The sequence below is a fragment of the Aythya ferina genome (assembly GCF_964211825.1).
Source record: "Aythya ferina genome assembly, chromosome: 3".
In the NCBI taxonomy this organism is placed as follows: domain Eukaryota; kingdom Metazoa; phylum Chordata; class Aves; order Anseriformes; family Anatidae; genus Aythya; species Aythya ferina.
The window spans coordinates 27,641,583-27,661,983 of record NC_140298.1 but is presented as its reverse complement, the minus strand read 5'-3'; the positions used below and the strand labels follow the sequence as shown (position 1 = coordinate 27,661,983).

The following is a 20,401-nucleotide window of genomic DNA, read 5'->3' as shown; positions in this document are numbered from 1 at the left end:
GGGAACGGTGTTAAGCTGAGGCAGGGAAGGTTTAGGCTGGACGTCAGCAAGAGGTTCTTCACCGAGAGGAGGGTGGTCGCACACCGGAACAGGCTCCCCAGGGAACTAGTCACTGCACCAAGCCTGTCTGAATTTAAGAAGCAATTGGACCGTGCACTTAGTCACGTGGTCTAAACTTTGGGGTAGACCTGTGCGGTGCCAGGAGTTGGACTTGATGATCCTTATGGGTCCCTTCCAGCTCAGGATATTCTATGATTCTATAAATAGTGTAGTCAGAGGTCACGGGGCTAGATTTAGAAAAGTCCTGCATAAAGAAGGGATCTCAGAGAAGAAAATGTAAATAACATTAATATCAAGAAAAGGAATTCTGATTGCTAAATTCTTTATCTGTCATGACGAGACAGATGAAAATCTATGATGGCAAGTTTGCCTTTAAGGTCATTTTCTTTTTTATTCATTTCTTTTATTTATTTGTATTGATTTTTTTAACAGGCTCTGTACTAATTTTGCTCACAGAATGACTAACAGAAATATGACCCTTGTGCACCTTTTGTAGTTAATTCATTAGGTCAGCTGTAACCACTAAGCCCCTTGTCAGGTTATTTCTACTAGCAATAAGGAGCAATAGACCTTAAAACTTTGAAGTCAGGTAGACGAGCTTATTCCACAAGGTCTCTTGGCTCCACCCTTGTTAAGTGAAACCTGCCAGGTGTGGGTCATTTGACCTTTGCTATATAGGAAGCCTGAGGACTTGTGGGGGAATTGCCTCCCCAGGGGAGACTGAGGCTTTGGTAGCCTAGGGTGTTTTTCTCTCGTGGTGAATTGGTCTCTGTGTTCCCTACTAGGCTGCTTTTCCTTCATGTTTTCTGCCCTCTCTGTGAAATAGTTTTAGAGACTCTATGAGCTAGTTACGTTGGTGGTGCCTTCTTCAGAAAAACCCTGGTGGCACTATTTCACTGCGAAGCACTTTGGAAGTGACTGGAGTTCAGAAGACAGCAGGTAAGTGTTCCTGGGTTCTGTGGTTGTTACTGCTGAGGAGTTTGAGTACTTCCTTCACCTTGTCTGTTTTCTGTGAAATTACTTAGGTGGATTCTAAGCTCCCTTCCAAGCACTGGAAGAAAAAAAAAATAAAAATAAAAATAAAAATAAAAGGCCTCACAAGCCCAAGTGCACACAGGTCAGCCTGACGTTGAAGAAGGTTCTTAAGTATTTGGAAGATTGACAAACAGGCTGTGTGAAAAAGGTGCCTTAATGTGAATGCAGATTTGGCCTTGTGGTAAGTAGAAAGAGGTTGGGATGGATACTGGTGGAAAGATTGCTACTTTGACTAAGTGGAAATCGTGAGAATGTGCTGTTGTTCATAAAAGAAATACTGTTTTCACAAGATGCAGGCCAAAAGCAGTACGAGGAAAGTCTGTCATCTTCCATTCAGGCCTGGGTCTCAGCTGGGGACTGCTTCCTGAACAGGTCCAGCACCTTAAAGAGAATTGCACTTCGTCCCAAGCTCTATGAACCACAGTCTCAGCTATCGCGGGTAAGCGTCTTTCTGGTCCCCAGCGCTGGTCCCCAGCCCTTTTGCTTCGAGATAGCATCCTGAAGAAGCTGCTCCAATACTTTTCCAGGGACTGAGGTGAGACACTACCTGTTGTTTCCCAGACCTTTCTTCCTATTCTTTTTGATGACGGGGGTCATATTGGCTATCATCCAGTCTGATCATCTTTCTCCTCCTGGTCTGGACACCTGTAGTAGACCCACACAGCTGTGTCTCCCATACCAGCCCACCCCTTGATTCATATTGACAAGTTCTCCACTTGTCCATCACCCTTTCTCAGCTGGAGCTGGGTACACTAATTGCTCCCTCACATAAAGGGCAACCCCACCCCCTCCCTTCCCCAGCCTGTCTCTCCTAAAGAGGACGTAGCCCTCCATGATTGCGTTCTAGTCATGCGAGCTATCCCACCACATCTCAGTGATCCCAACGAGACTGTGGCCCTGCGACTGAACACAGATCTTGAGCTCATCCTGTTTATTTCCCATGCTCCGTGCAAGGTGTACAGGCACTTTAGGGAAGCAGTAGGTACAGTTATCCCAGGGGCTGCCAGAAGAAAATGCTGGACGGGGAATTGGGAACACTACGTTCTCTGAGGAGCCCTCAGACAATCCTATGGGAGAGCTCAGAAGGTTTTCCCTGTCTTCAACAGTGGCAGTAGTGTGAAACGTGTTCATCTGATTTGTGTCAATATGAAACAATGCTAGGGCCGCAAGGTATGATGAATGTGACCTTCTGTCCTACAGACCCTTGTAGAACCACAAGTCTAAGAAAAACAGAGTGGTTAATGTATATAGTTCTTGTATCTTGCAAAGGGATGTTTTAGCAATTCGTGTCAATAGAGAGCTTGAAGGGAAATGTATTTGTAGGCTTTTCCTTGAAGTCTCTGATATCTGGGGGGAATTTTGTGGAAAAGGTGGTAATGTCTGTGCGGAAGACGGAAGGCTGAGTGCTTCAGCTGTTTTCCTGAAGTTCCGTGGATTTTTGATTTGAACAGTGCTCATTAATAATCTGAAATAGTAAAGTTTGTGTGTGGGAAGAAGCGTTTAATCCCAGAGAACTGGGATGTTTGGGAAGAAGATTAAGAAAAGACAGTAAAAAACCCGTAGTAAAAAGGTTTGCATGGAAACTGAAATGAAGGACAGTAACTAGTAAGGAATAGTAATAAATAAATAAAAGGGAATGGGAAATCAAGGAAATGAGTAATATCCAAAACAAAGATGTCTTAAAGAAAACCTCCTTAGGTGCATGTTGGTACATTGGAAGGATATTGTTAGAACTGGGGGCACAGAAAGCAAGAGGACTTTCACTAAGTATTGCAATCAATGGTGGCCAATGTATAAACTAAATGGCCACTTCATGGATCAATCAACTATAACACTATCTTGCAATTAATGTTTTTGAGGAGAGAAGGAAAATAGGATGAAATGTGTTATACTGATATGTTGTTCCAGCATCTTAAAGGGAAAAGGAGTGGAACTAAGTTGGCCCCTGACTGAGCCTTTGGTGTTGGCATGAGAAAAGTACAGGCTGGAGAAAGATAAAGGAAGGGTTTAAAGAGTTGTTGAAGGTGTTAAAGGTGTGACATGTAGTATTTAACAGAGCTGTTTGAAGTTGAATGAGCAGGGAAAGAGGATGTAAGAGTGTTAATAGTTCTGCCTCCACAGGAGGCTGTGATCTCAAAATCACTGGTGTGAGCCCTTTGGGGCAGAGGGACCATGATGGGTGCGAGAGAGTTGTCATGGACACAGAAAAGCAACGAACTCTTAAAACAACCTGAGTTTGAGTGAGCTCAGATTGTCAACAGTTCTCTGAGCTGTCCCATTGGCAATTCCATTCCCCTGACCGACCCCACACTGAGACTATAGTCACCCCGGAAATAATGAACGGTAAGTACCAAAATCTGGTTAAATTGGTAATTGAGAATCTGTTCCAACAAGATCCAAAAGAAACCCCCGTGGAATTTTTGGACCGACTCTGAAATGCGATGGAAAACAAAACAAAGCAAACAAAACTGGAGAAAAGTAGGGGCTAAGTTAGAACAGGGAAAATGGACACTGCCTGACAGGCAAGAGATCTTGCCAAAAGCTTATGCGAAGCAAATATTGGGACGTTTACATGCACAAACACATTGGGGTACAAAGATGTTAAGTGATCATTTACTTAAACAATTTGGTTGCATTGGGATTTTGAAATAACAAAGTAAATTGTACAAAGTTGCTTAACTTGTCAGAAGATAAATAAGAAAGTGTTTTGACAAGCAGCCACGGGAGGGAGAAAAAACGGCTTATAGGCCTTTTGAGAAAGTACAAGTTGATTTAACTGAATTGCCTAAGGTAGGGAGGATAAAAGATCTATTGGTAATAGTAGATCATTTAAGACAATGGATAGAAGCTTACCACCATTTGTGCCATAGCTTGTGCTATGGGATAAAAATTCTATTAGAACACCTGACACCTAGATATGGGATAATCCTGTACATTGATTCTGATCAGGGCATACACTTTACTTCTAAAATAATAAAATGATTATGTCAATCATTAGGTATTCAGTGGGAATACCATACTCTGTGGCACCCACAAAGCTGAGGGAAAGTAGAAAGACTGAATCAAACAACAAAACAACAATTGGCTAAATTAATGATCGAGACACATATGCCCTGGACGAGATGCTTACCATTGGCAGTTTTAAACATAAGGACTAAACCACACAGTGAGACTGGATTGTCACCATATGAAATGTTATATGGTATGCCTTCTTGTTGCCTGTATGTTATAAGGGATGCCTCTAGGGAACAATGTAGTTGAGGATCGTAGCATCCAGAAATGTATAATTACTATTGGAAGGAGACTACAAGAGCTAAGAGAAATTGGCATGATGGCTCAAACACCACCTTTAGGATTTGCTATTCGTAAAATACAACCAGGAGACAAGGTCTTAATAAACACCTGGAGGGAAGAATCATTGAACCCCCGACAGGAGGGATCGTACCTTGCTTTACTTACTATCTCACAGCAGAAAGGGGTTGGACCCACGCATCCAGAATAAAAGGACCAGTAACTACTGAAACTTGGAGGGTTGAGTCCGCTCCTGGGGAACTGAAACTCAAGCTACAGAAGAACTAATATTCTGGCAACAAGGCTCTGCATGAATTAAGGATGCCAAATAAAGGGGACAAGCGTAAAGGGAGGAAAGGGAGAAGGCAAGGCCAGGACAGGACCCTCCACTGTGGTGTGTATGGTCTACCGAGGGAGGCAACCCCTATGGGTATCGACTGCTGAGTGAAAGGGCCTCGACCGGACTTCTCCCACACTAAGGTCAGGTTGTCCTGAGAAAATAACATAAGAACCTTTTTTTTTTTTTTTTTTTTTTTCAACCCATATAAAATTGTGATTCGTTTTCCAGGAGCTGGATCACCCTGATAGGCTGAATGGTAACACAAACCCAAATTGACCCTGAAAGCGGGCCCAGCCTCTTGATTGAAGGTGTTTGCTTATTATGATCCAGCTATGTGGGCAGAAGATGGATCCTGGGGCTATAGGACCCCAATATATATACTTAATAGAATAATTAGGTTACAAGCTGTAATAGAAATAGTTGTAAATAAAAACGGAGATGTGCTTGGATTAATTGCAAAGCAAAATACCAAGATGAGAACTGCTTTGAATCAAAATAGCTTAGCTTTGGATTATTTACTAGAGAAGGAGAAATCTGTGGAAAATTTAACCTTAGTAATTGCTGTTTAGAGATTGATGATGAGGGTGCTTCTTCCTAGTAGCTGGTAGAATGCTATGTTCTGGCTTAGGATGAGAAGAGTGCTGATAATATGCTGATGTTTTAATTGTTGCAGAGCAGTGCTTACACCTAGCCAAGGACATTTCAGCTTCCCACTCTCTCCTGCCAGCAGGCAGGCTGGGGGTGCAAGAGCTGGGAGGAGGGCCAGAATGCTCGGGGTTAGGCTGGGCATCGGACAGTGGGTGGTGAGCAATTGCATTGTGCATCACTTGTTTCGTACACATTATTACTAATAGTACTATTATCTTCATTATTGTTATTTTCTTGTCTTTATCTCAACTCACAGGCTTCACTTTCCTGTTTCTCTCCCCCACCCCAGAGAGGGAGGGGGAAGGGTGAGCAAACGGCTGTGTGGTGTTTAGCTGCCCGCTGGGTTAAACTACGACAGAGAGCTCAGAAATTTTTCCCTGTCTTCAACAGTGACAGTAGTGACGACTTCCCCCAGCCCTTCTCTGTCACATTTAGCTCCCCTCCTTTCCCCCATCAAACCTAGTTTAAAGCCCTGGTAATCAGCCCAGAGAGCTTGCTCCCCAACACACTTGCGCCCCGCTTGTTCAGTTGGTGTCTGTCCATAGCCCACATACCCGGCATCTCAAAGGATGGCCCAAGATCAAAATACCCAAATCCTTGGTCCAGACACCACCCCCTCAGTCAGTCATTTACCTGTCCTGTTCTGCTCCTTCTATCTGCATCCCAGTCACCCAACAGGAGGGCAGAGGAGGACACTACCTTGCACCCCCGATCCCCTCGACAACTACCCCAGGGATGCAAAGTCCTTTTTAATATTCTTCATTTTTCTAATAGCAGCTTCCTGGGATCCAACCTGAATGACTGCAAGAGGATAGTAGTCCTCTAGTTTAATGAGTCGTGGCAGAGCCTTCCTAACATCTATGACGTGCCCCAGGAAGGCAGCACACTTCTCTGGCTAGGTTATTTGGGCGGCAAATAGGAGCCTCAGTGCCCCTCAGCAAGGAGTCCCCAATCACCAGGACTCTCTGCTCCTTTTTTGTGGCACAGGTTACAATGCGGTGCTCCATCTGGCCCTGATCCTTATGTTTTGCACTTCCCCCAATCTTGACTCTCTTCTTGGGGTTGCTTCCCAGGTTTGGACTACTGTCCAGACCCTCAGCCTCTGCCGCAACCTCCCTGAGAGCCTCAGATCTATTTTCCAGGGACACTGTGGGGGTAGGTGGCAGCATGGGTGTCAGGGGCAGATGTCTCTTTCTGCTCCAAGCCGAGACAAAGGTCCAGCCCCTTGTCTCTTGTGAACAGTCTGGCCCTCTGTTATGCATGTGTACAAAGGGGGCAGCCTCTACCCCTTGTCAGGACATGGGGGAGGGCTGCTGAGCAACAGCAGGGGTGGGGAGATCCCTCCTATATGTCACCCTCAGAAAAGTCCCCAGTCCTGGTCCCCCCATAGACGGGCTCCCTGAAGAAAAAGTGTGAAAGGTGTCATTGTTAATAGTTTCTGAGGTAGGGTCAGGGGAAGATGTGTTTTCCCACTTGTTCATTCTCCCTTTCTTCTCCTCCAGGCAAGTTATGGTAGCCTTCCAAAGCTTCGTCTATACTTGGGATGTTCAGATGAGTATGTTCTTCTTGGTATGTCTCCAGAATGCACTAGAGGTTTTGTCGAAGGTTAAAGAAATCCAAAGGTGTGTCATGCACAGATGTGTTGAGAGGTAGGAGAGTTATGTGTGGCAGGGAGAGGGCGAGAATATCTGGTCCCCAGAGTCCCAAGGGTGAATGGTGGAAGGCACTTTGAAATCATTGCAAGTTGTTCTTGTTGTCAATTGCCACATAAATTAAGGCCATGAAAGTACCTTCTACTGTTTCCTCTTCCCTTTCATTTGTTGTCTGCTTACTACCAAATATTACAGATTTGGTGAAATGCCTTAAAACAGCATTACTTTTTGATTAACTTTTTTTTTTTCTCTCTAGGTCTGCCAGTAGCTGACAAAGTAGAAAGGTGTGCTTTTCTCTTTCATTCTTGTATAGAGTTAGAGCCAATGGCAATTTAATCTGTGACTGAAGCTCTGCAATGGTGCAAGTCTATCCTACTACTTCAAGTTCAGTGATGCAACCTGAGTTTACGCTAATTAACTTTCAGGGATTGAACCAATTTAATGCTTTTGGACTATGACAATTCTTGGAAAACGTTCCCACAGGTTTATTTTCTTCTTTTACATTTGTTTGCTATCTCCATCTCATTCGAAGCAGTCAGGACTGCTTTGCTTCTCTCTTCTCTGGAAAAGTTCTCTGCACTAGGAACGATGGTTAGAATCAGAATCCTGATCTAAGAGTATGAAGAAAAGTGTTGCAGTCCAAGTTGGAATCTGGAGAGGAAAATGTTCAGGTATACATAAGAATTGTACTCAAACAGCTTATTACACCTTTTCTTACACCTTAACAGATGCTTACACCTTTTAAGGGAAAACTTTAAACCTGAGAAGCAACAGGCAGTTTTCTATGTTTCCCTTGGAGATAGTGTACTCTTCTGTATTTTGCTTCCATACAAACACTTCAAAAACTTAATGTCGTGTTGTCAGTCATGCATCCAAACAACCTTGCATGGCATTACATGTTCCCCCCCTCACCCCAGATAGATCCAGCCCTGAATGCAAGACCAGACAAGTAAATAATGCCTACGTATACAACTAACTTCTAAACCAAACTGATGTAACTGAAACCAAAGGCAGGTATCTTACTGACCTGAAGAAAGGGGCTTCAATCTCTCCTGGTTCCTTTACTAACAAAGGAGTGTGAAAGAGATGCATGCCCTTGCCTCTGAAAAGGAGGTGTAGGAACAGGTAGTGCAAGGAACACAAAAATTAGTTGTGCCAGGCAACTGTGTTGTGCAGATACAACTGTGGTTGTATCTGAGCTTGGAGACTGCAACATAGAATTATCTAGGTTGGAGGAGACCTCCAAGATCACCTTGTCCAACCTCTGATCTAACACTAATAAGTCCTCTGCTAAGCCATATCCCTAAGCTCTACATCTAGACATCTTTTAAAGACCTCCAGGGATGGTGACTCAACCACTTTCCTGGGCAGCCCATTCCAATGCCTAACAACCGTTTCAGTAAATAAGTTCTTCCTAATATCCAGCCTAAACCTCCCCTGGCACAACTTCAGCCCGTTCCCCCTCAATCTGTTACCGGGCATGTTGGAGAATAGGCCAATCCCTACCTTGCTATATCCTCCTTTAAGGTACTAGTAGAGAGTAAGAAGGTTGCCCCTGAGCCTCCTCTTCTCCAGGCTAAACAACTGCAACTCCCTCAGCTGCTCCTTGTAAGACTGAAACAAATTGAAAAGTAGCTGTATATATAAGAACTCTTTTACCAGGCACTGATATTCAGGTGCTGATTAGTATTCAGAAGTACCAAAAAATAACTTATTCCTTAGATTCCTGGCTTTTACCACAACGTATACTGATTTTCTATACTTGAATTTAGTCAGAACACCAGGATTTACTTTTCAATCTTATTTAAAATCTAGAATTAAATGATGAAGAAAAATGTTAGATTAAAATATCAAGCATCCTTTTCCTAAGCATTCTCTTCTTATTTGAACAGTGTTCACTAATCCTATAGTGGGGTTTGTATCAAACACTATTTCTTGAAAAGCAAGGACTATTTCCTCTAGAAGTAACATTTTCCTGGTGGCCTACAGAAAATTCAGGTCTACATAGTTTGTAGAATGTGTAAAACCTTGACATTTGGCAAGTCTCATAAAGCAAATACATTTCCTGGTTTCAAAAATAATATATTTTCCATTTGAAATAGGTCAGGTTTTCCTACATATGTTTGTGTCTTAAAAATAAATAAATAAATTCTAGTTTCTCTTTCTTATGCCAAACATACTTCTGTGATTCTAGGAATACCCCACCAGGCATTTTTGAAAGATGGGATGCCCTTAGACATAAAAGCCTTTCTGCATGCTAAGGTTGTTTTCTTTCTCTGTGTCCTTTAGTGTACTCCAAGTAGCTGCAGTTTCTGAGGTCTTTGCCATGAAAACAGGAGTTTGGAAACTTTGGAATTACCAGGCCTATCCAAGCTTCCCAGGCATCCTGCTGTAAAAGTCTAGTAGTTGTCGTTGTCCTGAGAAAGGCTCCTGAATTTTAACATGTTCTGGGAAGGTATGTCTTGCTTAGGGCCCTGTGTGGATACTTTGAGTGCACCTGTGCTACAGCCTAGCTGGGCAGCCTAGGGAAATTGGCTAATTCAGAAAAAGGCTATAGCTTAAACAACATTTGTAGATAACTTGAAGTAGTATCTATGGTATACACTATGAATATTTGAATGCATTTTTTCGAATGTTCAATTTAAATGAAGGCAAAATAAAAGACATCTTAATTTAGACTGGGGCAAAGCAATTTTGAAAGTTTTGTTTTGTGTGTGTGTGCATGCATACTGAGTGAGTTGCAGATGCAGATATGATGGTAGACTTGGTTACTTCCCTGCCCTAATCCTAGCTCAATAGTTTAGGCCATTTTCTTTATATGCGTTTGTAGAGAAACAAAACAGAAAAGCCAAACACATTGCATTGATTGACCAGCACTTTGGGTTTTAATTTTTCAAAGGCAGTATCTATAGACACATAAAGCATTTTGCTTGGTTTTTAGTTACATATCTTTTAAAGATTTATTTATTTTTCTTTAAACGCAATTACATCTTTGGCAAGGAAGGAGACTACTTGTCTAGCTTCCTTTTTCAGTGCCTATGAAGGTTGTTGAAAAAGCAGTGGTTTGACATGCTCTGCATTCCTTGTGGCATGTGATCCAGGGCAAGTTCAGAAAAAAAGAACACAGATTGTTTTGGAAGTCAATGTCCTTATTATATCCATTTAGCTTCTGTCTCAGCCTTCCTCCCTGTATGAGCTGTAGCAATAAAATTGAACAGAAAAATGCCTACTGGAGAGATGTGCTGTTTTATTGCATGCATTTCATTGTTGTTTCTGTTTCAGTTAGCTTACTATGCTTGTATGTAAAGGAGAAAAAAATGCAGGACTGAGAGAAAGAAAACTGAGCAGAGAAAGAAAAAGATTCTCACTGTCTCAGTACTGGAACACTCTGTAGCTGAAAGGTGAAATTCAGGCCCCACTAAGCAGGTTGGACTTTGAATTCACCAAACAAGAAATGAGTTTTTCCAGGTCAGTTACCATCTTGCTTTTTGAAGCTAATGTGTTCCTAATGAGGGAAAACAACACAGGAAAGGAAGAGGATAGTTTCTCAGCAACCCAGAACTGATTCATGCTACCAGAATCATAACTTGGAGTTAGAGCCCTTCAGGCTCTGTAATGGAGGTGTTTCTCTGATAAGCATGACTGCTTTCAATCTTTTCCCCACCTATTTGAGAAATAAAACAGGCAAATATTATAGTTTATCTGCTTGTCCTGCATATAACTTAGTTGCAGTACACCAAGGCGAATGAAAAATAATTCCTTCCTGTTTTGCTTTCCTTGAAGTTTTTTTTTTTTTTTTTTTTTTTTTCTCCTCCTTAGTCTGGTAATTCCAGAAAGTGAAACCCTTTGTTTGAAACAGAACCAGAAGAGATGAACAAGCCAAAACCCTCATGTGGCATAAATGCAGATAATAAGAACCATATAAGGTTTATGCCTGGAAGTGAATGCAATAAATTTTTTGCTTATCAAATGAATGGGGGACATAGTTGATTTTTTTCAAAAATCATTTAATTTACATAAGTGAAATGCTAATGCAGCATGATTAAAACTGGTAGTAATTACAAAATACAAAGCAACTTGGTTGCATATGACTAATGTAGATACATTTATTTAGACACAACTTAAAAAAGTTAGATATACAAAAAAGAAAAAAAGAATCATGTCAGATTTTTGATGCCTGAGAAAGCTCCTTTTCCCCACTCCCTTTTTGCTGCTTTGCATGTTTGGTTGTAATTTTATAGATCCTATTCTAAGGAAATCACCAAAAATCTTTACCACCATTAAGTGAAAGTAGCTGGACTTTACCACGCACTCAGGTTCCTTTATTTGTAGGGGTCATCAGGTTTGGATATCAGCGTTGGATTTAAGTGTTTAATTTTAAAAAGATATATATTTTTAGAGGGAAGAGAGATCACCTTTAAAGTGGCCTAACTGAAGTTTTAAAGATACCTGGTGTTTTTTCTCTTATTAATCATGCTATTTTTTTTCTGAAGATAGTTTCTGTGAGACCAGTTTAGAGAGGTTTTAGCACTACTTTTAGCACTACTTTCATGCTTCCTGCATGAAAATAAGTTAATATCATTGTGGTGAGACAAGTGGGCAAAGAGGTATTTTAGAATATTGCAGAAAAGACAGTATGTTGAAACTGTAGAACTCCTCACTTCCTCATGCTGACAGAAGGTGCCACTAATGTTTGATATCACTAAATACTGTTCTAGCATTCTTGCATTTGGGTTGTGAGACAGTGATGGTTTGAGAAGGAAGGAAGAGTATATGAGGTGGGCCCATGTGTTACTTTATTTAGCTTTTCCTGCAGCTTTATCTCAGGAATAACTTCCCTGAAGCTGTAGGACTTCTGAAGGATTTTTATCCCAGAATGAAGACTTCAGTAAGTTTGTAACTGTAAGTTTGGATGCTTTGATGCATGGAATCCTTGCTTCTGAGCAACCTGCTCCTCAGCACCCACAGACTGCGCTACTGAGTGGCAATTCATTACTCTTCTGCAAACTGCTGGAAGCAGAAAATTATTGTTGTGTACAAGAATTCTGTAGTGTCCTGTTTATTTCCCTCTGAACTGGTGGCACAGAGATGTTATGCAGGTAACATTGCCCAAGTGTTGGGGAGTGAAATGAAGAGAGGCCAGAGGGAAGAGGACTATTGTGGGTGCTTCACTAGTAGCCTGTGATGACAGTGTTACAAGCTGATAACATTTAGAATTGAAACATTGTCATGTTACCATTGAATTGCTCATCAATAATCCAAGCTCATGACTTTATTTTCTTCCTGTTTATATTAATTGTTATTAATTGTTATTGTTAAATATAAAATTAATTTATATTAAGTGGCTTTCCATTGCTACAAGTGTGGGTGTACAAATTACAGAGACATTGTGTGTACCCTCAGAGATAAGGTGGGGAAGGACAAGTAGTTGGAAGTTGTGTTGTGAATGGCAAAGTGATGTAGGCATTTATAATGTTAGCAGTGATCTACTGGAACATGTTTCACAAAATTCAAGTGATGTTTAGTTGACTTAAAAAGTGGTTAGGCAGGGGCATATACCTACAATTCCATATGTGCAATTTACTTCCCAGATGTAAGTCTCATGCCTGATGAATCCAGCTTTGAAACTGATGTTTGCTTTGCAAGATGCTACCAGTTTAGATTGCAGGGTTGGTTCCATATTTCACAGTTTTTCCTTAAAATGTGTTTGCAAAGTTTGGTGAGGTTTTAGGCGAATGAGAAATACTTAAGAGGTCTGGAATTGTAATATGGCCATGGAAGTCATCTCCAAACAATTCAGAAATGGAGCATGAAGTCAGCTTATAAAAACTGTGGCTGAATCTGTGGACCTTACCAGCAGTCACTTCTGAACTTCTGTTGCATGCCAAAGGCGATTTCTGCAACGCAGCTTTTTCACTAGGTGAGCTTTTGGTCTTAGGTGAACTACATGAGCTAAAGCCAGATTTCACTTCTTTTTATTCTTCCTTTATTAAATTATTTGATACCATCTTAGCCAATATGAAGCCAGTTTCTATGACAAATGTGTACTAGATATAACTGCATTATAGTGACAAAAATTATCTATTGCATTTATTACGTAACCACAGTCAAGAATGTAGAACAAGTAGTACTGTTAGGTCAAATATGCAAGCTGGGTAACCTCCACTTTGGCGTGATGTAGCATTATCAGACAAGTAAATTTTGTGTAGAAGAGAGAGAGTTTGGAAGAAATATGCACATTACTATGAGTTCATGACCTTAAATTTCATCTCCCTCTGTCACATAAAGGTTATAAAAGTTAACCAACTGTCATCCTTAAACATTTTGCATTACCTATTGTGGCTTTTTGTACCAAGTGTCTTTAAAGAAATCTCTGAGAAGTATTGTGGCTCAGACAAATTATTTTTATTATTCATTTTGCAACCAGCCTGGCTCCTTATTAGCTAAACTTTCTTAGGTACAAACCCATGTTCTCCCTGTCTGAAACTTGTTCAGACCTTGATTCCTCTTTATTTGTAGTCAGGAAGTAGATGGCACCAATTAATTTTAAGGACAGTCTGTCCTTGCCCAGTAAGAACTTTTTTTTTTTTTTTTTTTTTTTTTTAAAAAAAAGAAACAAAACAGAACACACTAGAACAACCAAACCAAGACACCCTGCTCTGTAACCTGCAGTGCCCTTTGCTCTTTTGTCCAGTCCCAAAGTATTTTGGTTTCCTATGAATCCCTGAACCTTACCCTTTTCTCTCCATCATTCATTCTCTTGTCATTGTTGAGGTGAAGAACCAAGTGCATTCTTCTTTCTATAGTGCTTAGGTTTTTTTTTTTTTTTTTTTTTTTTTTTTTTTTTTTTCCCTGTATATCCTTGGATTTACTTTCATTTCCTGATAATTTTATCCTGATAATCTAACCAATTTGCAGGGAAAGTGAGATTGATCCTTGCATTCTGAATTATCCTCCTTGTTCCCTTTCTCTCATCCTAGCCCATCTTCTTCCTTCACCATTGACAGCTGCACAATTTTCATTTGGCATACAGAGTCATTGCGATTGTGGAGTCTGATTTCAGTCTGCTCCCTTATTAAATAAGTAGTACTGTCCTCCCCCACTGGGAAACATTTTTCTGTCTGCATGTATTCATGCTGCCTTCCTGCCTTGACTATCATGACCTCTTTATTCACTTGTCTCCATCTCTCTTTCTCTTCTGTTACCAAAGGCCTGTGACTAAATATCTTTCTCTCACCCAATGCAAAACAAAACTATATCCTGAAAATCTCCTGCTGGTTGCCTGATTCCCTTGCATAAAATTTTAATTCCCTATCTAGGCGCACCAAAATGCTGCTTTTGTTACCCCCAGTTGACTTCACTGCTGCTTTCTGTCTCTATTTTCTTGCAAAACATAAGGTTTGCAACATTGCTATATTAGGGAGAAAAATATATATATACATTTTTTTAATGCTAAATGTTTTATCTGTGGGGCACCTTATCAGGCTTCACTGTTTGCTTCTAGTACTGAAATAGCAGAAGCCAACTGTATATATCTTGTGTTTAGCTGTTCTTTACAATGAATGGTACTGTGCAGTGTCACAAAGATAGACATGCTGGCATTTGGGAAAGAGTACACAAAATTAGATTTGTTTTCCTATGTCTTGCATCTTTTAATTTCCTTCTCCCTTGTTTTACCTCACTGCCTGGCTAATTCAGGCTGTAAGCTCTAGTCAGGGTGACTTGAATTTCCTCTCTTGCAAAGTGCCTTGATGCTACAGTGAAGCTTAAGTAAAGAAGTGTATTTTACTCATTGACTCCCAGATATTGGAAGCTGAGACAAGTCTTACTAAGACTTTTCTTGGCTATCCAAACTGTTGTGGCTGACTACTTTGAACTTGTAGGTTTATTGTTTTTTGAATTATTTTCCTAAACTTTCTTACAATTTTAGAGAGAATACAACCAAGGTGTTTTCACAAACATAACTTTCTTTGTCAGCCAATTGTTTTGAGCTACAGAATGTTCTCATAGCTGCAGTTTGGGGTTTTAAGGAAGTTTCCTTTAATATTTGAGGAGTTGCATAAAAGTTGAATGTCTGCTAATAATTGTGTAATCTGAAGGGATAATCTTTGTAATATGGGGTGAGTTCTGTGAGGGACTTGTATTTATGCTATGGTTTGAAAAACAAAACCAAACCACCCTAGTTTACGGTTGTATTATGTTGTTTTATAAATAGGAGTCTTCAGCTGACATAGAAACCTGCTTATATGCTTTACATAATTTTTTTCATTACTACTACTACTACTACTATTATTATTATTATTATTATTATTATTATTATTTTTAGAAACCTTGAGTTTCTGCAGAACTTAATTAAAAAAAAAAGCTGTCATTTCAGCCTGAATGCTATGTGGAGTTTTACAAGAATGAAAACCCCAATTATTTCTGTGAGGGATTTACTATATATTTATTGTGTGTACTTGGATATAAATGGATAAAGCTTGTGCATCACAAACTAAACCAATCAGTAAATTGGCTGATTTAAACCTTTAGAAAAACGAAATGACCTTGGGGGCTTGGTGGGGGGGGGGGGGGGGGGGGGGGGGGGAAGACTGTTTGATCAGATTATCTGTGGATGTAAGGCAGGGAATTTGTGAATGTTAGAGGGAACTTCAAAATTAAATGTAGGGGAAGGAAGGAAAATGATGAACGAAGCCTGTTAAACTGCTGAGCTCTGTTTTTTTTCTCCAGTGCATTCAGCTCGGTGAATTAATTAGATTAAGTCACATCAGCCCTTATTGCTGGAAGGGTTCAGCAGGGAAGGGAATTTCAGTAGTAGCATGCATAGCTGAGCTTGGCACTTGTGGACTGCCTATGACGGTGTGGTGCTACCAGCTAAAGCCATTTCCTCACTAGGTAGCTGCCACAATTTTTGTTTTTACTTTTCTGTGATATGTGGAAACTTAGCTTATAGTTGGAAAGATATGTTGGAGAAAAGCTTATTTATTTATTTAAAGAGAAACTACCTGGGGCAACTGGGAGAAAAACAAAACAAAACAACATTTTACCATTTCTCTACTTGATGAAAGTTTCTAGAAGTTCTCTTTGTATTAACAGGGTAGGAGATCTGGTGTGCTAAGGAAAAATTTATACTCTTCAAAATTTCTGTTTTCCCTAATCTCATCTCATGAACTTCTTAAATACATCTTCCATTTCCCCAAAGCCATTTCAACAGCTTGCAAGAACCACCCACTGCTAACCATGACCTAGTCCTTTGTTTCATTCTCTGCTTTCTACAATCTCTTCTGAGCTTTCTTTTTGTTTTGTTTTTATCCCTTCCTTCTGCTGGACTATTTTTATTTAGCAGCTCTTTTTTTGCCACACAGATTATTCCTTCAGCCAGTTCTCAGTGATTCCTGTTAATTGTCTTATGATGCCTTTCAAAAATTAAGCTGTTCCGGTCTGTAATCATGGCATTCTCATACACAGTACACTTTTCCCCTCCCTATATAGTGTTTGAGTCCTCCTTTCTCTATCCTTTCATGCTAAAGGATTCTAAATCTGTGACTTATTCCTAATTAATTCTTAATAAGGGGCTTATTCTATTCTGATCTGAGCAAATGCAGCCCTGTAAATCAGGCTTGAGAGATTTTCTTGAGGAGTAAAGGGAGAGAGCTAGTTACTTGGTTTGATGCAGTTTTGTTATTGTGATTGTTTTAGCCACAAGAACAAACAAAACCCCAAACCAGATCCAAAATAGCATTTTTTTCAACCTGAAACTAATGTCAGGTTGAATTAAGCTAATGGCTCACACTAAAAGAATTGTAGCTAAACTTACAAGATCACATTCACTGTTTTCTTACGTCATATAAAGTAGCTCAGTAGTTAGGGTGCTGCTGCATGAGGTATGCAACATTTCTGAAGATTTCTATATTAACCTGTAAATCTTCCATTTTTTTTCCTCCTTGGAGAATGTCATAAGCAGCAAGTAATGAGATGCTGAGAGCAATAGACCCTTATTTAAAATATTTTCACTGAAGCATAGATCAGATGTCTTATTTCCTACACTCCAGGTTCATCCTGTCAATAATCTCGTGATTGAAAAATGAAAAAGCCTCTCCAAGAGCTGTTTTGGGACTTAGGAGACTGGGATTTTGAACCTTGCTTGAATGAGAGAGGATGTTGGTAATGCAAGACCCAAACTGGACTGAATATATATATATATATATATATTTTTTTTTTCAGGAAGATTAGCTGTATTACTACATGTTTAACTGATTTCTCAAGTTAGTGATTTAGACTTAAGAGTAAAAAGAGTAATTAATCTTGAGAGTTCCAGGATTTTTTTAAGGAATATACTGTAATATTTTACATTTCAGTAAACACTCACTTTTTGAGGAAATGAGGGTGTATAGATGATTGTAATAGTTATTTGTCTGGAAAGAAAATTAATGTTGATGCATATTTCTTGTATATCAGATAGCTAATGTAACCTGTTTCTCCTTGAGAAAGACTGCCCTCTTTTGGATGTATCTAAAACTGGTTTAATTGTGAAGACTGTACAACTACTTGACATTGATCTGTTTTGACTGTTGAATTTCCATGGTTATCTGTGGTAGACACCATATTGATATAAAATTCTGTGTAGCTGTGGTTATCTATGACAGTAGTAGTCGACATCTTTGGTAGGATATGAAGTTAGTTGCATTTAAGTTTCATATATATGTAGATCTTACTATGTGTGATATACATGGTATAAATATATATATCACTTTAAAAAAAAAAAAAAAAAGGGTAATGGAAATGTGGTCTTTTGTTATTTCTAATAGTTTCCTAGTCATGTGAAATTATGCCTGTCCATAACTCTAGCATTTTTCGTTGTTGGTTTATCAGTCCTATTTTTTTCTCATTAAATCTAGAGTGCTGTTTAGTTACTTTCTTCTTTTCTGTTTTAAAAAGTCCTCTTTTTCTTGTCTTGGTCTCTTGCCCTATAAAACAGATGACATACAATTTTATCTTTAGCATCATAAATTGATAAAGGTAGTCTTTCAATAGAGTTGGCAGGTGGGTGACAAAATAGATGCATAGGCATCAAAAAAAAAGACATGAAAGAAATAATAAAGTTTGAAAATCAATCAACGCAAGGTACATATCTAGCAAATATATATATTGTAACTTGTAATCATCTGAAGGGCATTTGATGACCTACATTAAATGGATTGATTGCAATTCATTCATGAAGGAGCAGCTGTTCAAATCAGGCTGAGGATTCAGTCTGGGATCTCTAGCTATCAATTCAGAGCATGGCACTGAAACACTTGCAGTTTTGTAGAATCACAAATATATCCATTCAATTTAAGTAGAACGGCCGTTTTCATGCTTAGCTAGGCTAGCAGAAAAAGAAAATCTGGGTTTTATACTTGAAGGTAGCACAGTAACAACTCATGTCAATATTTAGTGTTAGAGCCTAGCTGTCTAGAAGTTTTGCATTATTTTTCTAAGTTTGAATATGATTATTTATAATGCAGTAATGTTTCAAAATCTTGGTCATAGAACAAGATCATGCTGTTCTAAGAGGTTGCACAGCAAGTCTTTACTCCAAGGAACATTCAGTGTAGGTATAAGATGAGATAAATAATGGATATGGGCAGTGTGCTGCCATAATGTTACAGATCAGTAGAACAGACAAAAAATCCAGATCTTCATATCCAGATAGATGTTGTCTGTACGTAATATTCTGACTTAAAAATAGCTGTTATGTGTACCATCTGTATATGACATTACTAGAGACATTACTAGAATACTTGAGCTTTATTGACACTGCCAACTAAACACAGAAAATGTAGTCACCACCTTACTAAATCATGTACCTTTATTGCCTTGTTAGATAAAGCTGCCCCTTGGCAGCCTTTTTCTATCATCTTTGTTTTATTAATGAGTAGTTTTTGCTTTGCATTTTGAAAGAGAACATTCCTCTTCTGTCAGACCATGCTTTCTGGAGATGCTAATGCTAGCTGTGGATGAGATAAGTGATGACTTTCAACGTGAGAAGATGTGTAAATAATTTATGAATTAAAGCACATCCAACTGTATCAGAATGAGATTATCCGGTTAGGTATTTTGAAAAGAAATTAATTTCTTTTGACTTGTATTTATGAAGCTATCAATTCTAGCATCTGTTTCACCACAAAATGGTGACCAAAATAAATAAATAAATAAAATATGTTGGATTATTTCTGTTTTTCTCTTTTGCTTTGCCATTTCAAAGGTTAGAGCTTCTTTTTCATTTTGTCAGTGGACATGCTGATGAAATGGTGTGCTTCAGTGTAGCTAGTTTGTAGTTATGAGATACATAACAGTGATGACTGTGTTACTCCTTTGGTTCCAAGGACAAGATTAAATACTGTATGTGAAATATATTTCCTTTTGATATCAATGGACAAACATGTATTGACTTCAGCAGATCCAGATTGTTGCTCTGTCTACATATTGAATGAATTTTCTTTAGAATATAACTTACGGTAATGAAATTTGTTTGTTTCAAAGAAAATATATAAGCCCCACCCAAGTAGTATAACATCTTGTATTTTTCTTTGTGAAATTAATCAGTATGTTTAAAGCAAAATCAAGATTGGAGGCAGAATTGCCAAAACTCTAACTCAGTTGGGGATACCTCTGCCTTCATTTTTGAAGAGGTTCTCAGAGAGTAAAAGCTTGGAAATGTTGTTGCATAGATTTAGTCAGCTTTGTTAGGGAGTTTTACAAAGACTTATAACTCCTGCCAAAATCTACTTGCTGAATGGCTTATAGGAATTAGGTGGATTAAAGACACATTGTAAACAAATTTGTGTATGTTGGCCAAGAATTGCAATACAAAAGAATTTTGTTGTCTGTATTTTTTCACTTGGATTGGTAGTAAGATGAGGCAGAGTAAGAAAACAAGAATGTGACTTTATTGGAAACTTGCTAATGTTTGAATTTTTTAATCCCCTTTAACACAAATTCTTTACTAAATGTTGGCTGGCAGAGCAAATGGAAAGAGTATGTGTAAATCAATATTTTTAGTGATTTTTCTCCTCTTTTATGGTAAAATTGCATTTGAAGCATATTTTATGCAGTTCCCATTTTTACTCAGAAATTTGGACAACAGTCTGATAAATAAGAATGTGAATTTACTGCTATTCAACTTTTTAAACAGATTTTGGAAGACTTCTCTCTTGACATCAAGTACACCTTACACAGGTCTTACACAGTCAAATCTGTGGTATGTGAACTACTCCAACACTGGTCACTTGGGACATGTATGTGATGGCTAGGAAAACTAGATTGAGATCTTTACTGCTGGTATTCATTTCTCAACAGTGGACTGGACTTAATCACAGGGTCTGTTGGAAGA

The 20,401-nt window shown here is 39.1% G+C and overlaps 1 protein-coding gene across 1 annotated transcript in view; it reads left to right on the top strand.

Annotated features, from left to right (window-relative positions):
- The first annotated feature begins 781 nt into the window (after positions 1–781).
- RGS7 (regulator of G protein signaling 7) overlaps positions 782–20,401 on the top strand; it is a 270,089-nt gene continuing 250,469 nt past the window's right edge. Inside the window, exons 1-3 of the mRNA XM_084516178.1 lie at positions 782–999; positions 1,086–1,276; positions 1,386–1,534. Coding sequence (XP_084372304.1) covers positions 1,258–1,276; positions 1,386–1,534 — 168 coding nt within the window. The 5' untranslated portion in view covers positions 782–999; positions 1,086–1,257. The remainder of the gene's footprint in view (positions 1,000–1,085; positions 1,277–1,385; positions 1,535–20,401) is intronic.